The following is a 21,270-nucleotide window of genomic DNA, read 5'->3' as shown; positions in this document are numbered from 1 at the left end:
CTCCAAATATTGCTGATTTCTTTTAGTTAGTAATACCGAGCCACCCCAGAGGACTGATGAGTCCACACAAAGTCCATGTGCAACACAAACGTTGTTCAGCTGATGGAAAAAAAAAGGCTCGAGTCAGCCCTGAGAAATGTTCTGAGTCTTCAATCCGAGATTAATCTATTGCAGATACTGTCTGCGCAAACATACTCCTCACAAMCCTGCCTTTAAGATAAAAAGCAAGTAATCGGACAGAAATCAGCACCAACAATCAGTTTTCATTATAAATTCTTATCACAAACATTTATAACCCAAGAGGAACAGTGGTCATAAGATGACTAAGACTTCCTCTTTATAGACACTGAAAAGTTGCCAAGTACCAACAAAAAACAAGATCAATTTATGTATAAAATACATTTAAATCCATGTTAGTTTTCCAAAGAGCGCCATGGTCGTATTTCATTAAAACGCAAGAAATCCTTAAAAACGGGTCAAACTAGGACCGAGTCTCGGGTTTCAGACACAAGCAGGCAAGCAAACAAAGCAAGTCAGTATTGGTGTCGTAACATRAAAATTTTCTTTGGAAATTTAGAGTTTGAATCTCATATTTTCTTACAAGATGTATCCCAGCATATTCAGTTACACCAAATGAATGAAAAACRTTCACATTTTTTACTCATCTCTCATTCAGTCGATGCAACTTTTCTCTTCAAGTTTATATTCAGTACACTTTAAATCCGACACCTAACATGACAACATTCATTACTGTGGGACTATGAAGCTAGAAAGATTTTGAATCTACATAGTTTTTGTAAAAAAAAAAAAAAAAAAAAGCAAAACAGTCTGCAATTATAGACTGTGCCATGAGTCTCACGAAGTCAAACGAAGTCAACTAAAATATTTCAAAACATTAAAAAAAAAAAAGAATGTGTTTTTTGTTAGCAGTAAAGTAAACAAGAGGGAATTTGTATTGGACCCAGGAGTGCCTGAGTAAACTTCTCAGGAAAGAGGCCAGACAATGAGCAGTATGCCAACAATGTTGACATTACTCTCACTTTATATTGGTCTACTTATTGTCAGGCTGAGAAATACACCTATTAATGGGATTATAATGGCAGGGGACTTTTAAAACAATATTAATCCAACAAAACTCTTTGGACTCTCACCCCAACTTAAAGTGGGGTTTAAGACAATTTACAGTTAAAGGGAACCTTTTCAAGGTGAGCAGAAACAATTCATCTCAATAAAAAGCATCCATGAGCTCAATTTACAGAGAAAGAGCAAGCTTGAAGAGTAAAATATAAGGCGTGCTCTGTCCCAGGAGGAAGAGGAGGCAATAGCATGAAAGAATGAGAAAAACAAAGGGGACAGTTTTTAGTGGGGCGGCGATGCGGCCTGGTACCATCACAACACAGAAACTACAGTCCGCTTTTCCTCTGGGAGAGGAGGAGGAGGGGCGAGAAAGATGGATCGAATGGATGTTTTCATTTGTGACGACAACCTGGTAGAACACCAGTTTAATTAAACAACCAATTAAAACCAAACATGAAAGGGGTTTAATGCTTTAAATATTGTTCCGTTTTTTTTTTTTTCTTTGTACACCCTAGATGACTCTTCAATCTGCTCTTGGAGTTTTTGTAGGTCAAACACCCCTGTTCCATTGTTTCCTCAAAGCATTGTGTCTTTTAAGACAAAGTTACTTTTTTTCCCCTCATCCGTCCCTAAAATACTTTAAGTTTATCTGAAACATTCAAGTAGGAGAAAAACCCCACAGCAGAAATCTGACAAATACTTTTTAACAGCACAAAATTTACAAGAAGAGGAAGTGAAAGAGTGGAATTAGGCAGGTAATAAAATTACTGAGCAGTGTTGGTGGMGAGTTGGCTCAAAGGTTTACCACTTGATAAACTGTGGCGCATCAAATGAACTGGGCTTTTGAACAGGGTTTAAATCTAGTTCAGAAACATTAAGAGAAAAAATATTCTTGGAATRACCCACTCCACCTTTATGAGGCTTTAAAGGTTATGCGACATTTGTTTGCACACAAGCAAAATGAAAAAGGCAAAATGATMAAACATACACACAAGATCAAACTAGAGGAAATGAACACAATGTATTCAAAAAGTTTATGGATCATCTTTTGCATCTCTACCAAACTCCCAAAGGATTAAGCAGATCTATGTCGCYGTTTATTCACCAAACCACATAGTGAAAAAGAAAAATACTACACAATTATAAAAAAAATAAACCTAAACTACTGTTCATAAAGTGAAACGGATTATTTAACAAACACCTCACATACTGGTACGTGAGGTTCAGTTCAGTTCTCCAGGTTTTAGATTACCATTCAGTTTCCAAAGCTGTTGTACTGTAAGATTAWTGTTAAATACAGAACGGTGCTATGTAGGTGGTCATAATGTTATGCTGATTAATAAACTGCTCTTTTGAAGTTGGATTTTGTCAAGTCTAGGATCCTGTTAGGAACAGATGGGTTTTACTGTGGATTCTGAGTTCAGATTTTTGGCTTGGTGTGGGAGCCAAACACAGATTTCAAGAATATTTCATGTCACTTCTAAAACGTTTTCGTTCCCATTTCCTCATTACATTTTATTGCTAAGCTTTTTATTGCCACAGATAGGGAGCCTGTCGGACCAAAGAACTCTGTACGGGCGAAGGTTAGCRTTGTTTCTTATGGGAACGAGACATTCAAGCAGACCCAGACCTGGCTTTGGTCGGTTTGTCAGGCTAATCCCGATCAAATAGTATAAACAGTTATGAAACTACTGAATCTTTCCTCACTGTAAAACCCAATTTATTTATTTCTTTTTTAAAAATCAGAAAAATATTCTCACGCCAATGTCATTGCCTTCTTTGTGAAGGAATTGCTCTTCAGGTTAATATCCACAAGTAGTTTGACTCTTTCCAAACATCTGAGATGATAAATGTCAGGAAAAAGTAGCGTTTATGAATGCTCATTTAAAAAAAAAAAAAAAAAAAAAAAAAAAAAAGAGCTTTCATAACATCTCTGGTTACAAAGCAGGTAGGAAGGGTGGCTCAAATCAACCCCAGTCTGGCTGGGGGAGTTTATTACTTCAATAAAGATAGATTGGTGTTGTAAGAATGACATTAGCAACTCTCACACCTTTGAAACTATGCATTTTGTTCCCACAGTCAGGGTTGTGCAAGCTCACACTTTAGGGGAACTTGTTCGGTGCATGGATGCACCAATCGACCAATTTTCCCTTCATGAGCTCTGATCAGTTATTGTCGAGTCAAATCCTTCAGAAATCTGATTTTTTTCCCCCACCTGCCTATTAATTAAATGCATCAAAGCCAAAAGCTTCCACCATTTTCATTTTCATGTATGTACTTTGATGCTGCTTTCTGAGTGGGGAACAATAATTTTTTTTATTGTCGTTTTTGGCTTCAAAAATGTCCTTATAATTTGGCTGATCGGGCCTCAGAAGAAAACCAGGAAATGGTATTTCAGTGCAACATTAGTTCAAAGTTCATTGCATACAGAATAAATAAAGCTAAGTTGTTCTCAATCACATATTTTGATTACAGATGCTTTTTCCATCAGATACAGATTTTTATTTTAAGAAGGCCTGATCTAGGTCCTAGTTTTCACCTGAAGGATAGAACAGAAAAAACTTYTGAAACATGAAACAGATCAAAAGTCACATTTTCAATGTTTGAATTGCTGACCAGTGCTCAGAGGCGGTCAAATGAAAACTGTTAAATTTAAATCCCTTTTTGTGCTTATCTGATTTTCTAACAAAATCTATTGAAACAAAGAAAACAAATTCTTTGCGATTAATTTCTTTCCAAGGAATGTTCAACTTAATTCAGCTCAATTACATTCAAAAATATTAAGGAGTAAAATATGACAAACAGAGATATGATGGAAAAATATTTATTGCAGCCTACCGTTTTGTGATGACGTCAACCTCATTGTTACGTTATGTCTTGATGTTTAATGCAGACCAATTTATCTCTTCTCCTTGCAGCTGCAAAAAACCATCTTTGGCAGATAACCTCAGATAAACTTATTCCACATGAAGTCCATAAGCATTAGAGATAAAAACGTTAACATAAACCATAACTTCAACAGAGTCATTAGACTTTAGCACGCAATAAAATATTCAATTCCACCACCAGATGTTCCTGAGGCATCCTCTGCAACTAAAGATTTTCACTTGCAATAACAGAAAGTTGTTTTACTTAGGAGACTTTTCAACCTACATGGAGATGTTTGGCCAGAACACGAAGCACCATCCCAAACAAAATAACCAGCAGAAAAACCTAACACCAACTGTAAAGCACACTGTTAGAGGGCTGATGATGTGGGGTCATTTTGTGACCTTTGAACCTTAAACTCACCAAGTCGACCATAAACTTCCTCTGTAGTACCAGCCATTTGTCCGGCAGCTCAAGCTCACCTCAAACTGGGACAACAGAGGTGAAATTACAACAGAATGACAAAAACAAAAGAATCGAGATATTGAAATTCTCCTGTCAAAGTCCAGATGTCAACCTGATGAGTGTGCAGGGACAAAAGTCAATAAACCTTGATGAACTCAATCAATGCTGGAAAGACAAAAAAGAAACCGTGATGTCAAAGTATGATTTATTGCTGCTCAAAGTGGTTCTTTGAGATCTTGAACAACAGGTTGTACATAGTTTATCCACCTTGACCCCATATCTACATTTCTGCGCTTATGATCAAACTCGTGTGCTGTCTGAATACGAGTCATTTGTCTTAAAATAGTCACTCACTCTTGGAGTTAAATATATATACTTGCATGACAATGAACTAAAACAAGTTGATCATTGATCACAATGACATTTTGTTAAACTAGAAGTTCATAAACATGACAGCTCTACACTAAATGGTCTCTTTATTCCCATTTATTGCAGCAAATTAAGGATTTTTAGACCGTTTTTTAGTCATAATAACCAAAACCAGACATTAGTTAAATTGAAGGATGATAGGATGAGACTAGAGAACCTGGATAAAAGTAATATAGGTTTGTACAAACATCCCAACAACTGTACAAGCACATTTGCACGTTCTTACTTGGGTGTGACAGCAGAACGTAACCAACGTGAGGTCATTGTGGAAAGAACAGGACAAAGGTTCCCACTTTGAAGAGATTTATAACGCTGAAACAGCTGTAATTTTGGATGATTGGCTCTCACTGACAGAACAAGTCACCAAATGGATTTATTTACAAATGAAGAGGAAAAACACCTTCACCAACACGCTTTAAGAAACTTAAATTTTAAAATCAGCTTACAATAATCTATCATCAGTTTTAGACTTGATCAGGAACTTCTTCCTACTGAGTTTCATGATATAAACAACTATAGAGTGAACTACTAGCATATTACTAAACAAATTAAGAATACTCGATGTCTAAGAAAAGGGAAAAAACAGCCACACACTATGTTCTCAGTCGTTTCCTTTCGCAACAAATGAAATTTAACAACAATGACATCAGCATCAGGTGAAAGATCTGGCCGCATGTCAAGATTAGGCGATCACGCAGCAGATTACTGACCAACTTCTCTACTGCTTGGTTTCAGTCACATACATCGCATACCTCATATCTACACACGTTGATCTTTTTGCACCACAACACTTGCTCTCCATTGCTGAAACGCCTCAACATTAAAGTTCCTCTACCATAATTCATCATGCCAAAATAACAACATGCTGGGCGAAAACCACTCGAATGTTTCGTTAAGGGAGTGAACACATTTTAGAATTAGAGGTTGATAATCAAAGATTTTCCGGTTTTTTCCTTTAAACTCCATAAATGTAGGCGCTGCTATTGATGTGATTTTCTCGATCTGGATCCTCAGCGCACTCTGTTCTGAATGCTTTAGATGTTCAACAGTTCAGACACACCTGATTCAAAGGAATGAATTACCTCAGCAGCTTGTTATCAGGTTCTGCTCTGTTTGCATTCCGGTTCAGGGGTTTTTTGGAAAACTGTTTCCAGGCAAACCCTACTGAAAACCAGGATCCAGAACAGGGTCAGCCAACTAAAGCTAGAATTGCTGGAGACCTTACCATGCTTAAACTTTTGTTGGTCTCCACATCACCGCTTTCCCGGTTGAGGGAAACTAGCATGACTACCATGTTTGTGCTTTGACTGAATCAACTAACTGATGGAGGTTGTACAAGCTGGAGGACATGTGTCCTGCATCTGTTATGTCTTAACAGATGCAGGACACCTGCTGTTAACAGGTGTCCTGCTAACATCTGAGTATGGAGTATAATCCACATAATCCATACTCCATGGAGTATGTGGATTATTATAGCAGGTTTATATTGTATAGATAGAGCTGCAGAATCTAATAAAATGCAGATATTATCGAATTAGTGATTGTTAATTACTGGTTTAAGTGACTTCAGCAGTGACAGGCTACTAGATTTTATGCAGTCATGCATCTTTTAGATAATTAAATAAATGGACATTTTCTTGAAACTAAAAAGCTTTCTATATCAAATTTTTGCATACTTATCCAAACTTGAAATGACATAAAATTCCTTTTAAGACTGCAAAGGAACCGTAAAGACTCCAAATAAAGACTGCTTTACTTTACCGTATTTGTCTTTATTCTGAGTTGCATGTCAATGTTTGACATTTTATTTTTCAAACTTTTCCTGCCAATTCATATTTTCTGATGCATACTTTTAAACTGAAATAGCGTTTAGCAAATATATGTATCCAGAGAACTGTTATAAATAATAATGACAAACATTCATTGTTGTCAATCTAAAAAAAAAAAAAAAAAAAAATCTCGAGTCAACCTCTCCAACAACACAATTTATGAATGACAAATGTAAACAAGGCCTAAGTTGTGCAAAGCTAGCATGCCAAACTCAAAAACTAGACCCGTGTGTTTGGTTTCAGTTGACTGTATGGATGTCTGAGTTACTCAACAAGTGAGGGGAGATGCAACCAAAAGCAGACGATGGAAGGCGAAGAGAGTGAGGGTGACGACACAAGAATGAGCAAGTGTACGCCAATAAGAAACTGGCCTCCCCGACTGAAAGAACCCGTCGAACCTGTGCGACAAGGACTCGGGACTTCACATATTTTCATGGCCCCTCTCTGTGTGCCCAATGTGCAACAATCAGAGGCACTCTGTAGCAACATGCGAACAAGGTGTCATGTTACTACACACACACACACAGAGTCCAATTGCAACAAAAAAAAAAAACACACTGCGAATCCACTTAGTGCATTTGCTTTATGAGCGTTACATGGGCTAAAGAGAAGGAATTACTGCCAGACGTCCACCTACTGTTCTCCTGGATGAAATCAAGGTTCATTGTAGAGGTAAAATAAATCATTAATGAACTTTATAGAGGGATCCTGTTTTAGTGCTGCATGCAGAGGGCCAAGATAAATACAAACTGCATCTCAAACTAGTGAGTTTGTATGCAATGTGGGAATACATATTTAGCAATAAAAAAAAGGGAAGAGGAGCAGATGTCTGTTTCAAAAAGGTAAAAAGAAAAAGTTGAGCTGTTTTTCTACCATTGCAAATAAAAATTAAGGAAGAGGCTCTTTGTTAATGAGTAACTTTCTGGGTAACTTAACATCCCATTATGAGGTCATATTCTTTTAATTATTAGACTTTTGACCTCATTATTCTCACATGATGTTGGAATGTTCAACAAATGACATTGAACTMTTTTSCCCAATTTTCTAACATTTTAAAGTCAGTTTTAAAAATTAGGATGCAGAAAAATTTAAGTAAGATAGAAAAAATCCTTATGACTTCAGTTATTTTGTCAAGGGGCCAATAAGATGCTTAGACAGTCTGTAACTCTCCATGTGGTTCTCCTGGGTTAGATTCCCACTTTCTCTTCTCTCTCCTTCCTATTTCTTGTTCAATAACGGGATCCTAAAAAATATATATATATATAAAACTTGAACTTCTTGACTGTCATGAAGGAACTGGTGTCCTCGTGGATCCATTGTCAGACATGTAAGCCTTTTGGTGTTGAAACAAAATGATTTATCCTCTTTAGTTAAATTACTAAAGTACATCTGCAGCCCTCAACATAAACCGTTATGGTTTGCTATGATTGTAAAGCACAAGAGTAATTCAAATTGCAAAAAACCACATCTCACCTATAAAACTGTTAAACATGTCAAGCTGAAGACGGTTTAGGGATGTAAAAACATCACAGTTTTCTTTGTCCTTTCTGCACATAYAGTCTAATACATGTGCGTAAGAGAATATAACTAACACAGAGGGTCGGTACAGTCAAGTGTTATAAAAGACGATGCCCTCGTCTTCCAGAGACGAGTATAAATAAATATACTGCTCAAAAAAATAAAGGGAACACTTAAACAACACAATATAACTCCAAGTAAATCAAACTTCTGTGAAATCAAACTGTCCACTTAGGAAGCAACACTGATTGACCCGACGAGGGTCCCCGTTGTTCCCTTTATTTTTTTGAGCAGTGTAGTTTCTCATGCCTTTTCTGGGATCTCCCCRTTTGGGTGTGGCTGACTGTTTCACTTTAGCATATGTGCCAAACTGTTTGTTTGTTTCAGACACGTTTAGACTGATTGGCCAACAAAATGCACAAAAGCTTTTGTCACATTCAAAGAAACCCATTAAGTAAAAAAAAAAAAAATACATTAAGAACTCATGTTATACCTTGTTTACGATGTGTAGCTTGTTTTTGTTGTCCGTTTTAAAAATCTTATGGCTGTTTTTGTATTTTGATGGTACATAAAAGGGTAAAAAATATGTAAGRGTAATTATAGGACCAGTTAAGTCCAACACCAAAAAACAAACAAACAAAAAAAAAGGTTTCTCAATGAAAATCTCAAAAATTTGAGACTGAGATTTGTTGATTTTATATTGTCCGATTAAAAAAAATAAAAATAAAAAAATCAATTCATCAATGCAATTAAAGTTCAAACAAATATCACATCTGGAATTATCCTGCAGTGAGATCAAACTGTCACACTGGCCTCAGTATTAGTCCATTTATTAACAAACTCCTCCACATGTATTCCCTCCCGCCCTCCTCCCTGCTGAACCTTGCACTCTCGCTACWTTTCAGGTGTAATCGTGGCGATGAGCGGAGCCACCTGAGGTCTCCACCTGAGCACTAATTGCAGTGTCTCTATAGCAGCAAGGGTAAACAATATCCCAAGTAATGCATCACCACGGTGATAAGCAGCTCTCAAGAGTTGTAAARGAGGCCGTCCGCCCAAATGGTTTGTTGGGAAAAACTGATGACGCACGAGTTGGATCTGAGAGCCTAGGACAATCTGTGCTTCGCTGTGGCTTCAATTAATAGTCATTGTTAGATTAATTAATTACCAGCATGAATTATATTTATGTTGACAAAAGTAGCGGTTAAAAATACATAATTTGTGCTTGAGGTGAATTATCTAGTTTTTAAAATATTGGTGTAATTTTTTTAACGCTAATAAACTTAGTCAAATTGTTTGCTTTACAAAAACCCTTTTAGCCAAGGTTGAACACTTCAGTTTATATTTTAAGTGGCTTTGATTTACAGTTTTGTAGGATTTATCAAAATCTAAGTTCTTCTTTTGTCTTTGCCTCCTGGTACTTGACCTTTTTCGGATAGTTTTTTTGTTGTTGTAGTCACTAAAATCAGAAGGATAAAAACTGTGTTATATCAACTCATGGACAGCAAAACCTATTTATAAATCTATATTTAGACACCTGTTACCATCAACCTCCCACAAAGACCCACATCGTTTCCACTTCTTAACTGAACCCATAAACCGGGCAACCATAAAGAAACCCAAAGGTAACAGCTTGACAGACAAAAAAAGGAYATTAGCTCCAAGAAGGTGACTCCTACAGAGCTACTAATTGAAAGTCTCTATTAAAACTGATACCCACTTTTAATTATTCACTTGTCATTAAAAAAAAAAAAAAGTCCAAAGACCTGGCAAAAACATTTAAAATATTAGTAGGAGGTTGTAAGGAAAACATAAAGCAGTTTATGGGCTRGCTAAAGATATTGTACCAGCATCAGATGAAGCGATTAATCGATGCTCATATAGTGTTTTATGCAAAAGATCATTGCATGTCCAAATGTATTATGATGGTAATATTTTAAGACTGGTGGTCTAACTCCTGTGATTGTAAAGCAGCGTCTAGGTCACCTAGGTCTTCATCTAGAACACAGATTTATCCAACCACATGCTCTTAAAAAAACATCCACCTCTTCCTGACTACTACCATGTTGTAATATTTAGAACTATTCTAAATCTGTTCAACTTTGACCCATTTTTTGTGGGATGTTTTTTTTTTTTTTTACCAAAGTGTCTGTTCCTTCCTCCCCGTCTTCCTCGCGCCCTCATACAGAAGACAATCCCATCATTGAGAGAACGATCCATGCCAATAAAAATCTGCATTCCTGCGCTCCACCAGCCCGACCCTCTCGCCCCGCAGCATTCCATCCACAAACACTTGTTAGAAGCCAGCATCATGCTCAGCGCTGGACTGCACCAATTCAGCTTTACTGCCGTTTGTTACTCTGAACATTCAGAAAGCCTTCAAAGTGCTCTATCCAACTTTTCTACTCCATTTGAACAGATTCTGCTGGCCTCCATACCGTTGTTCTTTCATTCATTTGTTCAATTCAACAATGAGCCTACTATCCTGCCAAGCTCACACCCGTGCGGCTACATTGTGACCCTTCACCCTCAGATTTGTTTACATTTTAACTCGATGACAGTGAGAAAGAAATAGTGACGAGCTTTCCAGGTGGAACGAAAATGAGTCCGATGTTTGAGCATTTCTGAGGTTGGTAGGCAGAGCGGCTTTGATTCCAGATAAAGTCAGAGATAGGAGCAAAGAGCAAACAAAGGTGCGCCTGGATATTGGGAAAATGTTGGTCTTTAACAGATTCTTTTTTTTTTTAATCTCACCTCAAGAGTTCAAAAACAAGATTAAACATTTTATTTAAACAAAAATGAAGCCACATTAGAAAGATCTGTGATCAGCTGTAGCTTATACCCAAATATATTTTGTCTCATTTGTTCAAAGGAGAATTATTATCGTTCCTTCAAATACAACTTTTACAGGACTCCTTTTAGAGATAAGATGCCACCAATCCAAACAAGTAAGATTTTTTAAACTTTGTCATCAACGTTTAACATATTGAGGTTCAGTCTGAAATGGAGGGGGGGTTTACAATTTCTGACATTGGATGAAACAGCTGCCGACCTCCGCTCCTTGTGAGATATGGAGTTGTTTTAAGTGATTTCCGAAAAATATTTCAGGAAGTAAACGGGTCGATTAAGTTGTTTGGAAATGGACTCCTAACCCTTCCCAGATTGATGGGCAGCAACAWTTCCTTAAGGTCATTGCTGATGTCGTTTTAAATAAAGCTAGATAACAAAACACAAACTTTCAGATCAGCAAAGTTGAGGAATAAAAATGTTGTTGTTGGGAAAACGCCTTCTCTTCTTCTCCCATCTGACTAACAAGTTCCCAGTACTGGTTCTGAGCAGAAGCCATGTATCGCTGACCAGTTCAAGCTGTTGTGGGTGTAAACAGTCTGATTGTAAAACTGCTCCTAAACACACATGCATGCACATGTCGTCACAGACATAGACGCAAGCAGCTACAAGTGTTCCGCTCCAGCAGATTGAGCTTTAAACTGGACCATCCACACTGACACTTTGAAGGTCAGAAGATCAATTCTGTTTCTGAATCTGCCAGAAAAATCCCGTAACTGTAACTAGGATGGAGATAATCTACAAACTACTTGTGATTAATGATTCCCCGACTCTTTGTCGGCCAAACATTCAACTAAAAAAAGAAAACACAATTCTTCCAGGCAGCCACGTTGGACACGTTTAGTGTTTTAAAATGACAAATTTGAAATCTGATTTGAAAGCTATCTTGCTTACAATGGATTAAAAAAATTTACTTGAAAATACTAAGAACCAAGGAAAAGCCTTGAAAAAGTGTGGCGTTTTAACAGCGGAAAACTCCCATTTATACCTTAAAGTGTCTTTTTGTGATGTTACTACAGGCTGATTTACCATCTGACAAACACAGATGCTGCTCAGGTTGATGACACAAAAAAAGACAATGAAACAATTCATCTTAATGAATCGATTATTGAAATTATTGTCAACTAATTTAGTAAAATCAATCTTTAACATTTGTACACATTCAAAGGCCATTTGTTGAATGAACAACTTATTCAGTAGTAATGAACTGTATAAAATATTTAAGCAGAAAGGACTGAGCTTTTCACATGTTGATGTTAGAAGTATTTTTTTTTAGATGCAGATGAATCATTTGCTACAAATGACCAAGCGTTCACTAATGGAAGGCTATTTTATAGCACTTTAGGCAATACAATAAGATACAATATTTATTTTCCAATTCAAAAAATGTATTATTTTGGGGGGGTGGGAGGTTTGCATCTTTTAATGCATTTCAAATATTGTATAAAAAAGGTCCAAGTGCAAAATCTTCTGGATGGGTCATTTTTTAACTGATTAATCGTCAGAATAATTGATGGTCAATTACTTATATAATCGCAATTGTCCAACAAACAAGCTGTTGCAAAAGTTTTTGAAGTTTCTCAAACAAATTTGCTGTTTTAGCTCATTATTCAGACTTTATTTCTTATCTAATTTTTAAAATCGTTTGTTTTGATTCCCCTCCAAACGCCTGTAAAGATTTGTTTTTATTGCATCTCAGGTGAATAAGACCATCTACTGCCATGTATTATCAGAGTAGATATTTAACTCTCACCAAGGTCAAAATGAAGATTATATTCTTTATGGAATCAATCTCTATAAATTTTGGCAAATAACTAACTAAAGTCACGCTTGATGTGGCTGATCAATAACTTGAAATAGCTGCTCTTTAGTATTTGTGCAATCTGAAAGTAACGTGACTATTGTCAGACACCGCCTGTAAATCCAACCAGCAAAGATATGTAGTCCCTTATGCCCTACTTTGTGCCTTTTGGTCTTTTTAAATTCTGACGGCAAGATAATAAATTACATTTATCATAACTGTTAACGTTTCAATATGCCAATTTTCTATATCCACTACTCTTACATATTTGTATTTCACTGGTGAACATCCTCAGTTTATCCTTGAACAAGCAGAAAAAAAATAGTTGAACTTCTACCAGAAAAGTGGAACCATAAAGCAGCTATAAACCAGCACATACTTTATTACTCTTTCATAAGCAGAAACTGGGAGCAATAAAAGATAAAAAAAAAACATATCTGACCAATGATGATGATGCATTGCTGTAAATCTTATCACAATCATTTTTTCCACAGGGTTATTGATGGTTCAGTTAATTTTGATTCTGTTTTCCAGCTCCACCACATTGGAACACAGTCAGAGAGATTTAAGCAACAGTCTTATTTAGGTGATATAACTTTAAAGTAGTAATTGGATATTATTATAAATTAACAGTTTGGCTTACAGTTATACCCAATGTTTGTCTGAAGTGATAAAAATGTATTTATAGCCCACAGACTAATGACTGCAGAAGTAAAAAGAAGGCACAATTTAATCTCAAGGACAATCCAGTCCTTTCTGCTCATTTTCCTGGCAGATCAGAGAAATTGAGCAGAGCAAGTAGACCTGCCATATAGGACCAATATCTGTGCCATACCTGGAAAATAATTACATATATATATATTTATTACTTTATTTCAAACAGACAAAAAGTAAAAAGAAAAAACAAAACAAATCATCATGCCCATTGACATGCAATTGTACATTTGTCCAAAAAGATGCAGGTTACAAGATATTATGATTTCCTGCCCTTCTGATACCAATAACCTACAAATAATTTTATCTCGCCACACCCGATAAACTTACATTAATTTATACCATATACATTAGTTTATCTGGTATTTCACTATTACAGTATGAAATTTTGTTGATGACATCCTGTTTTGGAGACAACCGAGTACCCATGGTTGACGATTTGTCATTTTAGCATAATCAGAATAATGGGAAGCGATAACGGATCAGGAAATATACCTGCCAAATATAGAATAGATTACATTCACAGTCTCAAACGCCAAAAAAAGCTAATGTGTCATAATTAATCAGACTATAGCCCCATGCAGGATTTGGATGGATAAGGAGAAGATCATTTTCCCCATCATAAAGTTTAAATAGGATGAATGAATACACAGGAATATGGATAAAAGCTGGACTGGTTAGACATCAGAATGAATAAAGGTGTTGATTAGTTGATTGAGGCCTTAGTTGGTTGGACAGACTGATGGATGGAAAGGTGGTTGAGAGGACTAATGAACAAAAGGTTGGTTGGACTGAAGAACAGACATGACTGGCTACAAGGACAAGCTGATAAAAGCCTGATTTAATGGTGGGACTGAATGTTGCCTGAATTAAGAGATAAAGAAAGAAGGATGAAAGAATAGCAAACAAAAACCACTACAAAATCCAAACTGGTTGAGGAAACTGCATTTTAAATATTTAGTTACTTACCACGTAGAATAAACTTTAGCAATAAGTTTGCAATAAAAGTTGTTTTCCTATTTTATCCAGACCTGAAGAATACTTGAGAATCAGAGTTTAAACCACTGCAGGCTAAATATAAATCATGAACACCAACTGAAAATGAAACGAATTAGTCACTCAGATTAGATTTGCATCAAACTCTAAACTGAGAACATTTCTGAATCTTCCCTCCTTCAGTACAAACCCCTTGTACAAAGACAAAAGAAAGCGATGTACTCGTCTGCAGATAAAGGTCTGCCGTCATTCAGGTTTATCTTTTAGCTGGCCAGATTGCTCAATAACTGATCAGAACTAAAATGCAATTGAATCTGTAGGTTCAATATAAAACTACGAAGGGTTAATAGTTGCATTTCTCATTCTGTAGTCCTGATTGTAGATTACATCTTTATTTCGAGTTTGTTGGGGGAATGACACTTAGGCCAAAGCCTCCCTCTGTGCCCCAAACTGGTGTTAAGTCACTGACCCCAGTGTTGACTTCTCTCCAAACAGAAAACTTTTTGAAGTGATGAAATCAATTACGTCAGAAATGGAAAAAGAAAGTCTCAACCCAGTCACAGCAAGAAGGTGTGAAAATGCATGCAGTGTGACTTTGACACATTCTATGTTTGACTAACACACTGAAAATTGATTAACTGAAACAAGAGCAGGCCAAAAGTCATTTCTATGCGTGTGGTACCTGAAGCCTGGAGGATGTTGTTATTTTGGTGGAACTTTCTGTGCCGAGATGCAGCCTGGACAGATTAGTAAGTGGGCAAACATGTAAATGTGCACTCTCTCACCAAGAGATTTATGCAAAACTGTCCACAGAAACTAACCCACACACAAACGCGCGCGTGCACACACACACAGAGGAATACTGAAAGCAAAAATTGGTTGAGTTCATGCCAAAACAAGAGGAGAAAACTTTCCACTTTCCCCACCAAACTTCCTCCACAAATCCCCCTCTAATGGGACAAGACAAACCAGTTTCCTCTCCTTCCTGATCCCTTTCTCTCACTCCCCTGACTTATTCATTGACACYGAGGCCCTCCACACCCAGGCAACACCAAGCGCACGGGTCCGCCATGTTGCCTGCGTGCCCCTCCTCCATGCAGGGATTACACAACCACTGAACCTGCCCTCAGCTTTTCCTCATTCCCTCCCCTACAATCAATACAGTCCAGGAGGAGGAGGAGAGCAGGGAGTTCCTTCTGTTAGGATGACAAAAAACGCCCAGTAAAGTCAAGAGACTCAACTTTATGACCGTTGCTTACAAAGCCTAAGTTAAATGCAACTCATTAAAGAACAGATTATACACAAATACAGAACAAGACCTGCTGCTCCAAAATAAAGAGGTCAAAAAACTTCTTCTAAAGTATGATATTGGATAAAATAAACGAGTGGATCAGTAGGTTGCCGAAAAAATCTGAGGGAAAATTACTACAAGCAGTGTTTTGTATTTCAATTTCCAATACAGTAAAATACCTTCACAGAATTCCTCATATCTTGTGTATGGCTTTTGGTTTTCAATGAAAATGACTACAAATACCAGAAATTAAATGACAAACACAATCATGACGGGGTGGGGGGGGGTTTAAAAAAACACTGATTTCACAGATGTCCAGCAGAGACATCATGGAAGGGAAGTAAAACAAACAAAAAAGGATATTGCTAAAAACACACACAAGAAATGACTCTGTTCACCATAAATACAATGGGTCATTTTCTGGAGAGTCGGGTGGAAGGAAAAACTGATAGGAAAACAGTGCACAATGAGCAGGAATAAATGGAGTGTAAATAGGACTGTGAAGCAAAAACAATCTGATTATCGGGGAGATAATCAGAGCTTCCATAGAAAAATGTATCCAGGACTACGGCTACAACTGTTGTATTGTTTTAGTTAAGCCACTCCAGGGACAAAATCAGAACTGTCTTGCCTGGCCCAAGAAGACAAAAAAAAAAAACTTGCCTGTTGCTCTTTAAAACAAAGTCCTCTATTTAGTCAATTCTACATTCGATTTGGAAATCAATTTCTTAATGTCTGGAGGAGGAGGAGGAGGGGCGCGGATCCACTGAAAGCTCATGATAATTGGGGAAATTATGTCATCTGCTAGTTTTGTTCCTGTACGTTTTATCAAGTCCAAAGTCAGCGCAGTTGCCAACCAGGAAATTTTAAACAAGCTTTGTGGAGATTTTCATATTTTCCAGCAGGACCTCACATGAGCCCACACTGCCAAGAGTATCAATACCTGGTGTAATGAACACGCAGTGAGTAAACTAGTCTGACCTCTGGGGTATTGTCAAGAGGGAGCTCAGACACACCCGATCCTACAATGCAGTCAAGTTGAAGGAGCCTATGAAAGCAGTCTGGGCTACTTTAACACCTGAGCAGGGTCACAGGCTGATCACCTCCATGCACCTGCCTACATTAAGCAGGTTAAAGTTGAAGAGATGTTTGAACAGAGGGAGTGGAGTCCTTATTGACGCCTGTGTCAAACACACTCAAAACTCCCAAGCAATAAATAAAGCTGTGTGTGCTACATGGCGGGGGGAGACACACCTGTCAATAGATTTTCTGAAATAAATATTTTTTCTTGCGAGTAAGAAAAAAAAAAATCCACCTTGTTTAAAAGTCAAGCATGTTACCTAAGCTTGACAAATTTTAAACCCATTAAAGATGCTGAAGTCTTCTTGTTTCAAGTAGCGGAGATGAGGATTAGGATGAAAGCAACAGGTGGGGCCAGTTAACGAGCGTTTTACCTGTACCTCTTCTGCGCCGCTTTCCTGGTCCAGCTCCCCGATATAGTACTGCTCCAACCACCGCCGGGCATTCGGCGAGTGCCGGTGCGGGGGTCCCTCCATCACCCGGGTGAGGTCCTTCCCTGCGCGACTCCGTATCAGCGCTTCGCCGCCCGGGTGCATCCTCAGGAAGGCGGTTACGTCGTAGACTCTGGTCCCCAGCAGCACCCAGCATGAATCCTTGGTGCTGTGGCGGGCCACTTCCCTCTCGGTGAAGAACCGGGGGGACGTGGACGGAGACATCCTGAGTGTGGGGTACGCGCGCGCGCGTGTGTGTGTGTGTGTGTGTGTGTGAAGGGTCCGAAAGAATAGAAAAAAATCGAAGTGATGACACCTCCTCTGAGGACCTGAGGTTTACTGAGTCTTCGTAACGAGCTGCGCTGAYAGTCTCAAAAGGCGGGGTGTTGGAGGCGTGTACGAAAAAAAATTAAGTTTAACTTAGTCATGGACAATATTACGAAGAGGTGTGTACAACAGCCTTACACACCTAACTCACTCACATATGCTGTTGCCATTTGTTTTTAACTGTTGCCTGTTTTAATAGTGATGAAGCACATGTAAGCATGACTCAGAAAATACAAAGTTCCGTAAATGCAGCATCACATTCAGTGGCACCTGTTGCTTTGAGATGGGYTAAGAGCAAAAACCAACGATATTGTTTATATATATTCACTACTATTTTTTATAGGATGACAAATTAACACACCTCACTTATCCACACTTTTGTGTAACATGGGCGGCAACTGAAAGGTGACATAAGTCGTTCGTAGCGTCATGTCATCATTTCCTCATCAATAAAATAAGCGAGGGCCATCACGTCACCGGGAGTTATCACGTGTTTSTTATAGACAAGTATTTATCCTGATGTAAAAACATCGGTGGCGTACSGATGAGCTTTGCTATTTTCATTTGCTGTCGGAAATRCGCCTTTTATTAAAATTAAGTCGCAACTCAAATATYGTTTATATATTRGCCTTTTATTTRAATGAGCTACTTTAATCTATGTTACATTCGTAAGTATAACTAACCCAGGAAAAGAAGCAGCTGAAACAGCAGTTAGTTAGAACAAATATATATTTTTCTGAAGGAAGCTACATTTCCAGGATTTACTGAAGACGATATTGACAGAAGAGACTGTTSAAGGGCGCCATCTAGTGTCTTAATAGGACCATCGATYGTTAAAGTCACGGTCAAACCAATGTTACAAATAGTAAATATGGTCATTTTTGGACAATATCTCCCACCTCATGCATAAATTTATTACTGAACTGGAGACAAGTGACAAGCTGCTGCATACTAGGTGCACATACGTTTTARGTTTTAAGATWTWATAACAAGTTAAAACAAGTTAAAGGCACGACATTTAGAGAAAGACTGAAGAATGCTACCTTGTGGAGAATTAAATGAGAAACACGACTCCATGAATTAGGTTTACAAGGCTGCATCTTAGAACAACAATACTTACTTAGCAGTAGCATGAAAAATAAAATGTAAAGAAACAAGGTGTTTTAATGGCCAAGTCCATATGTCAATCTATTTATCCTGTTTAGAACCGCACGTTAAAATTAGTTTACTTTACACTGGGCATTTTTAGGAAAAGTAACTTCAAGTGATTTCCACAAAATAGAATAATTAAACAACTGTTGCCTTTTGCCACTCATGGTAAATCTTACTAGGTGACCTTGCCATAAGGAGGAGGAGTCAGCATAGGAAACATGTTAATAAGATAGCTTTTAAAACAGCTGTGTGCTTAAACCTCTATTTCTCTTAGGTGACCCAGACGCTTGTCTGTTTGTTCTGTCAATAAAATGTGTAAAGACATAATTTATTTATAACAAGCTGGGATGAATTCTGTTCTTGTCTTGTGTGTGTGGAATTCATCACAGTTAGTTGGTCTTGGTTTCTTTACTTGCTTTTAGAGAACTGACCACAAATTCTTAGTGAATTTAAGATCTGTGGATTTTCTCCAAATCCAAAATGTAAATGCCCTGATCTTTGAACCGCTTCATTCTCACTTCTATATCCTCACAAGGTCCTCCACCGTGTTGGAAAATAAAAACTGCTCATCAAATTGTTGCTGCTTATTGAAAACAGCAGGTGGCAGCGCAGGATCAGAATAACACACACACAAATGCCAGCCTGGGGTCTTTATGCATAGAGTTTGCATTTTCTCCCTGTGCATGCACGGGTTATCTCTGGGTACTCCAACTTCTTCACACAGTCCAAAACATGGTTGTTATGGTAATACTGTCCTGGTTGTTTGTCCTGTGTGTCTTGGTGTTGCCTGAATGAACTAGGCTGTAATCTGCATCTCACCCAATGACAGCTGGAGACGGGCACCAACAACCCTGCAAGAAATAACCACTATAGACAATAGCTCAACAAGATCCAGACTAAAACAGACACCAAAACATAGCAGAAACTCTCACGTTCAATTGATGATTACAATTTTTTTACCTTTCAAAAGAAATTTCAGYTGTGTTGGGATTATATGTGATYGCAAAGCAGCATATAATGTTCATGCCGAAGGAAAAAGATGCATGATTTTAAAATCATTTTATGAATAAAAATCTGAAAATGTGGCATGAATTTGAGTTCAGACTACTTCTCTCTGTTACCCCTGAATAAAACCCATCTTTCCTTAGCAGTCATGTTATTTGKAAATGAAGTCCAACTGTGTGTAATTTTGTGTCTGTGTAAATACGGGTGATCGGGAAGTCAGTCGACTAGACCAGTGTTTCCCAACCCTGATCCTCAAGGCACACTGCCCTGCATGTTTTAGATGTTTCCCTGCTTTAACACACCCCATTCAGATGATTGCCGTTCAGAAAAAGCTTGTTAATCTGCCATCAATTAAAATCATGTGTGTTGAAGCAGGGAAATACCTAAAAYATGCAGGGCAGTGTGCCTTGGGGACCAGTGTTGAGAAACACTGGACTAGACAACTRTTAGCCGCACGTAAATCATAAATCTGGTCTTTATGGATGCAGGGTTAAGAGAAATCCTTTGTCAAAAAAGGAAGTTACCACAAGCCGTGTCACACAGCAGATATCAAAATGTAACTTTTTGGCCTGTTCACAAAATATTGCACTTCACCTCTGATTTTGTTTGCTGCATGGTCACACAACAAGCAGCATCCATAATTAATTCTTCCTCTTTGTAGCTGCAGTTTTACATGGCCAAAAATGGGCTGACAGGGGTTCASAAGGTGACTTGTGTTGGCAAACCAGCCCCGTCTTCAGTTTCTTCTCTCTCTGAGGTCCAAACCACATCACAAAGTGTTGGTCCCCTGTCATTTTCCGTCAGCAGAGTATCAGATTGCCGCGGATGACAGAATGATGTGCAGTGAAGCGTCCATCCCATTGTCCAGAATCACTTTGTGTCGTGCTGTGTGACACYTGGCTTGTTTCTCGCCCTAAAGGAGTTGTACAGATTTCTACATGTTTATTCCTCCAGTGATCACCTGCTACTGCCTACTTTGTCTGCATATCTTTTGGTGCAGTCATTGTTTCTACAGGTTGTTTTTTTTTTAACTCTTTAACCTGGTCACCCTACCTACATGCTTGTTCTTGTTTTTTCCAGTATTACAGCAGCTTCTAAATATACCAGGCACAACAAAAAGACTCTTTAATAATAAACCACGTTGGTGTTCTTGTAATCTGAGTCTGTCAGGTATGCGTGTGTGTTTTCGTGTTGAGAGTAACCTAACTGARGTGATGCCAGATGTGGGAGGAGAGACATCTTAGTTTCTCAGCAGCGATTGGTCTGGTTGAAGGCCTGGTCATCTCGACATCTATAAGWCGGGAACACGTTGAAAGCTGATGATCGTTTCTTTACAGGAAATCACCAACACACATCCATGGCTGCCGTTGTTCCTGTGAGTATCGACTTGCATGTAGCTACAAAGAGATGAATATGGATTGTCAGTCATTTGTAAACTCT

At 38.0% G+C, this 21,270-nt stretch overlaps 1 protein-coding gene across 2 annotated transcripts in view; it reads right to left on the bottom strand.

Annotated features, from left to right (window-relative positions):
- fa2h (fatty acid 2-hydroxylase) overlaps positions 1 to 18,056 on the bottom strand; it is a 33,528-nt gene extending 15,472 nt beyond the window's left edge. Inside the window, exon 1 of one of the 2 annotated variants that reach the window (XM_008411678.2) lies at positions 17,290 to 18,056. In XM_008411678.2, the coding sequence (XP_008409900.1) occupies positions 17,290 to 17,571 (282 nt within the window). In that variant the 5' untranslated portion in view covers positions 17,572 to 18,056. The remainder of the gene's footprint in view (positions 1 to 17,289) is intronic. The other variant, XM_008411680.2, reaches the window with a different exon arrangement.
- Positions 18,057 to 21,270: the final 3,214 nt, after the last annotated feature.

The sequence above is a fragment of the Poecilia reticulata genome, linkage group LG6 (genome assembly GCF_000633615.1).
Source record: "Poecilia reticulata strain Guanapo linkage group LG6, Guppy_female_1.0+MT, whole genome shotgun sequence".
NCBI lineage: Eukaryota > Metazoa > Chordata > Actinopteri > Cyprinodontiformes > Poeciliidae > Poecilia > Poecilia reticulata.
The sequence above is the reverse complement of the archived record's forward strand: the minus strand, read 5'-3'. Positions and strand labels throughout refer to the sequence as shown.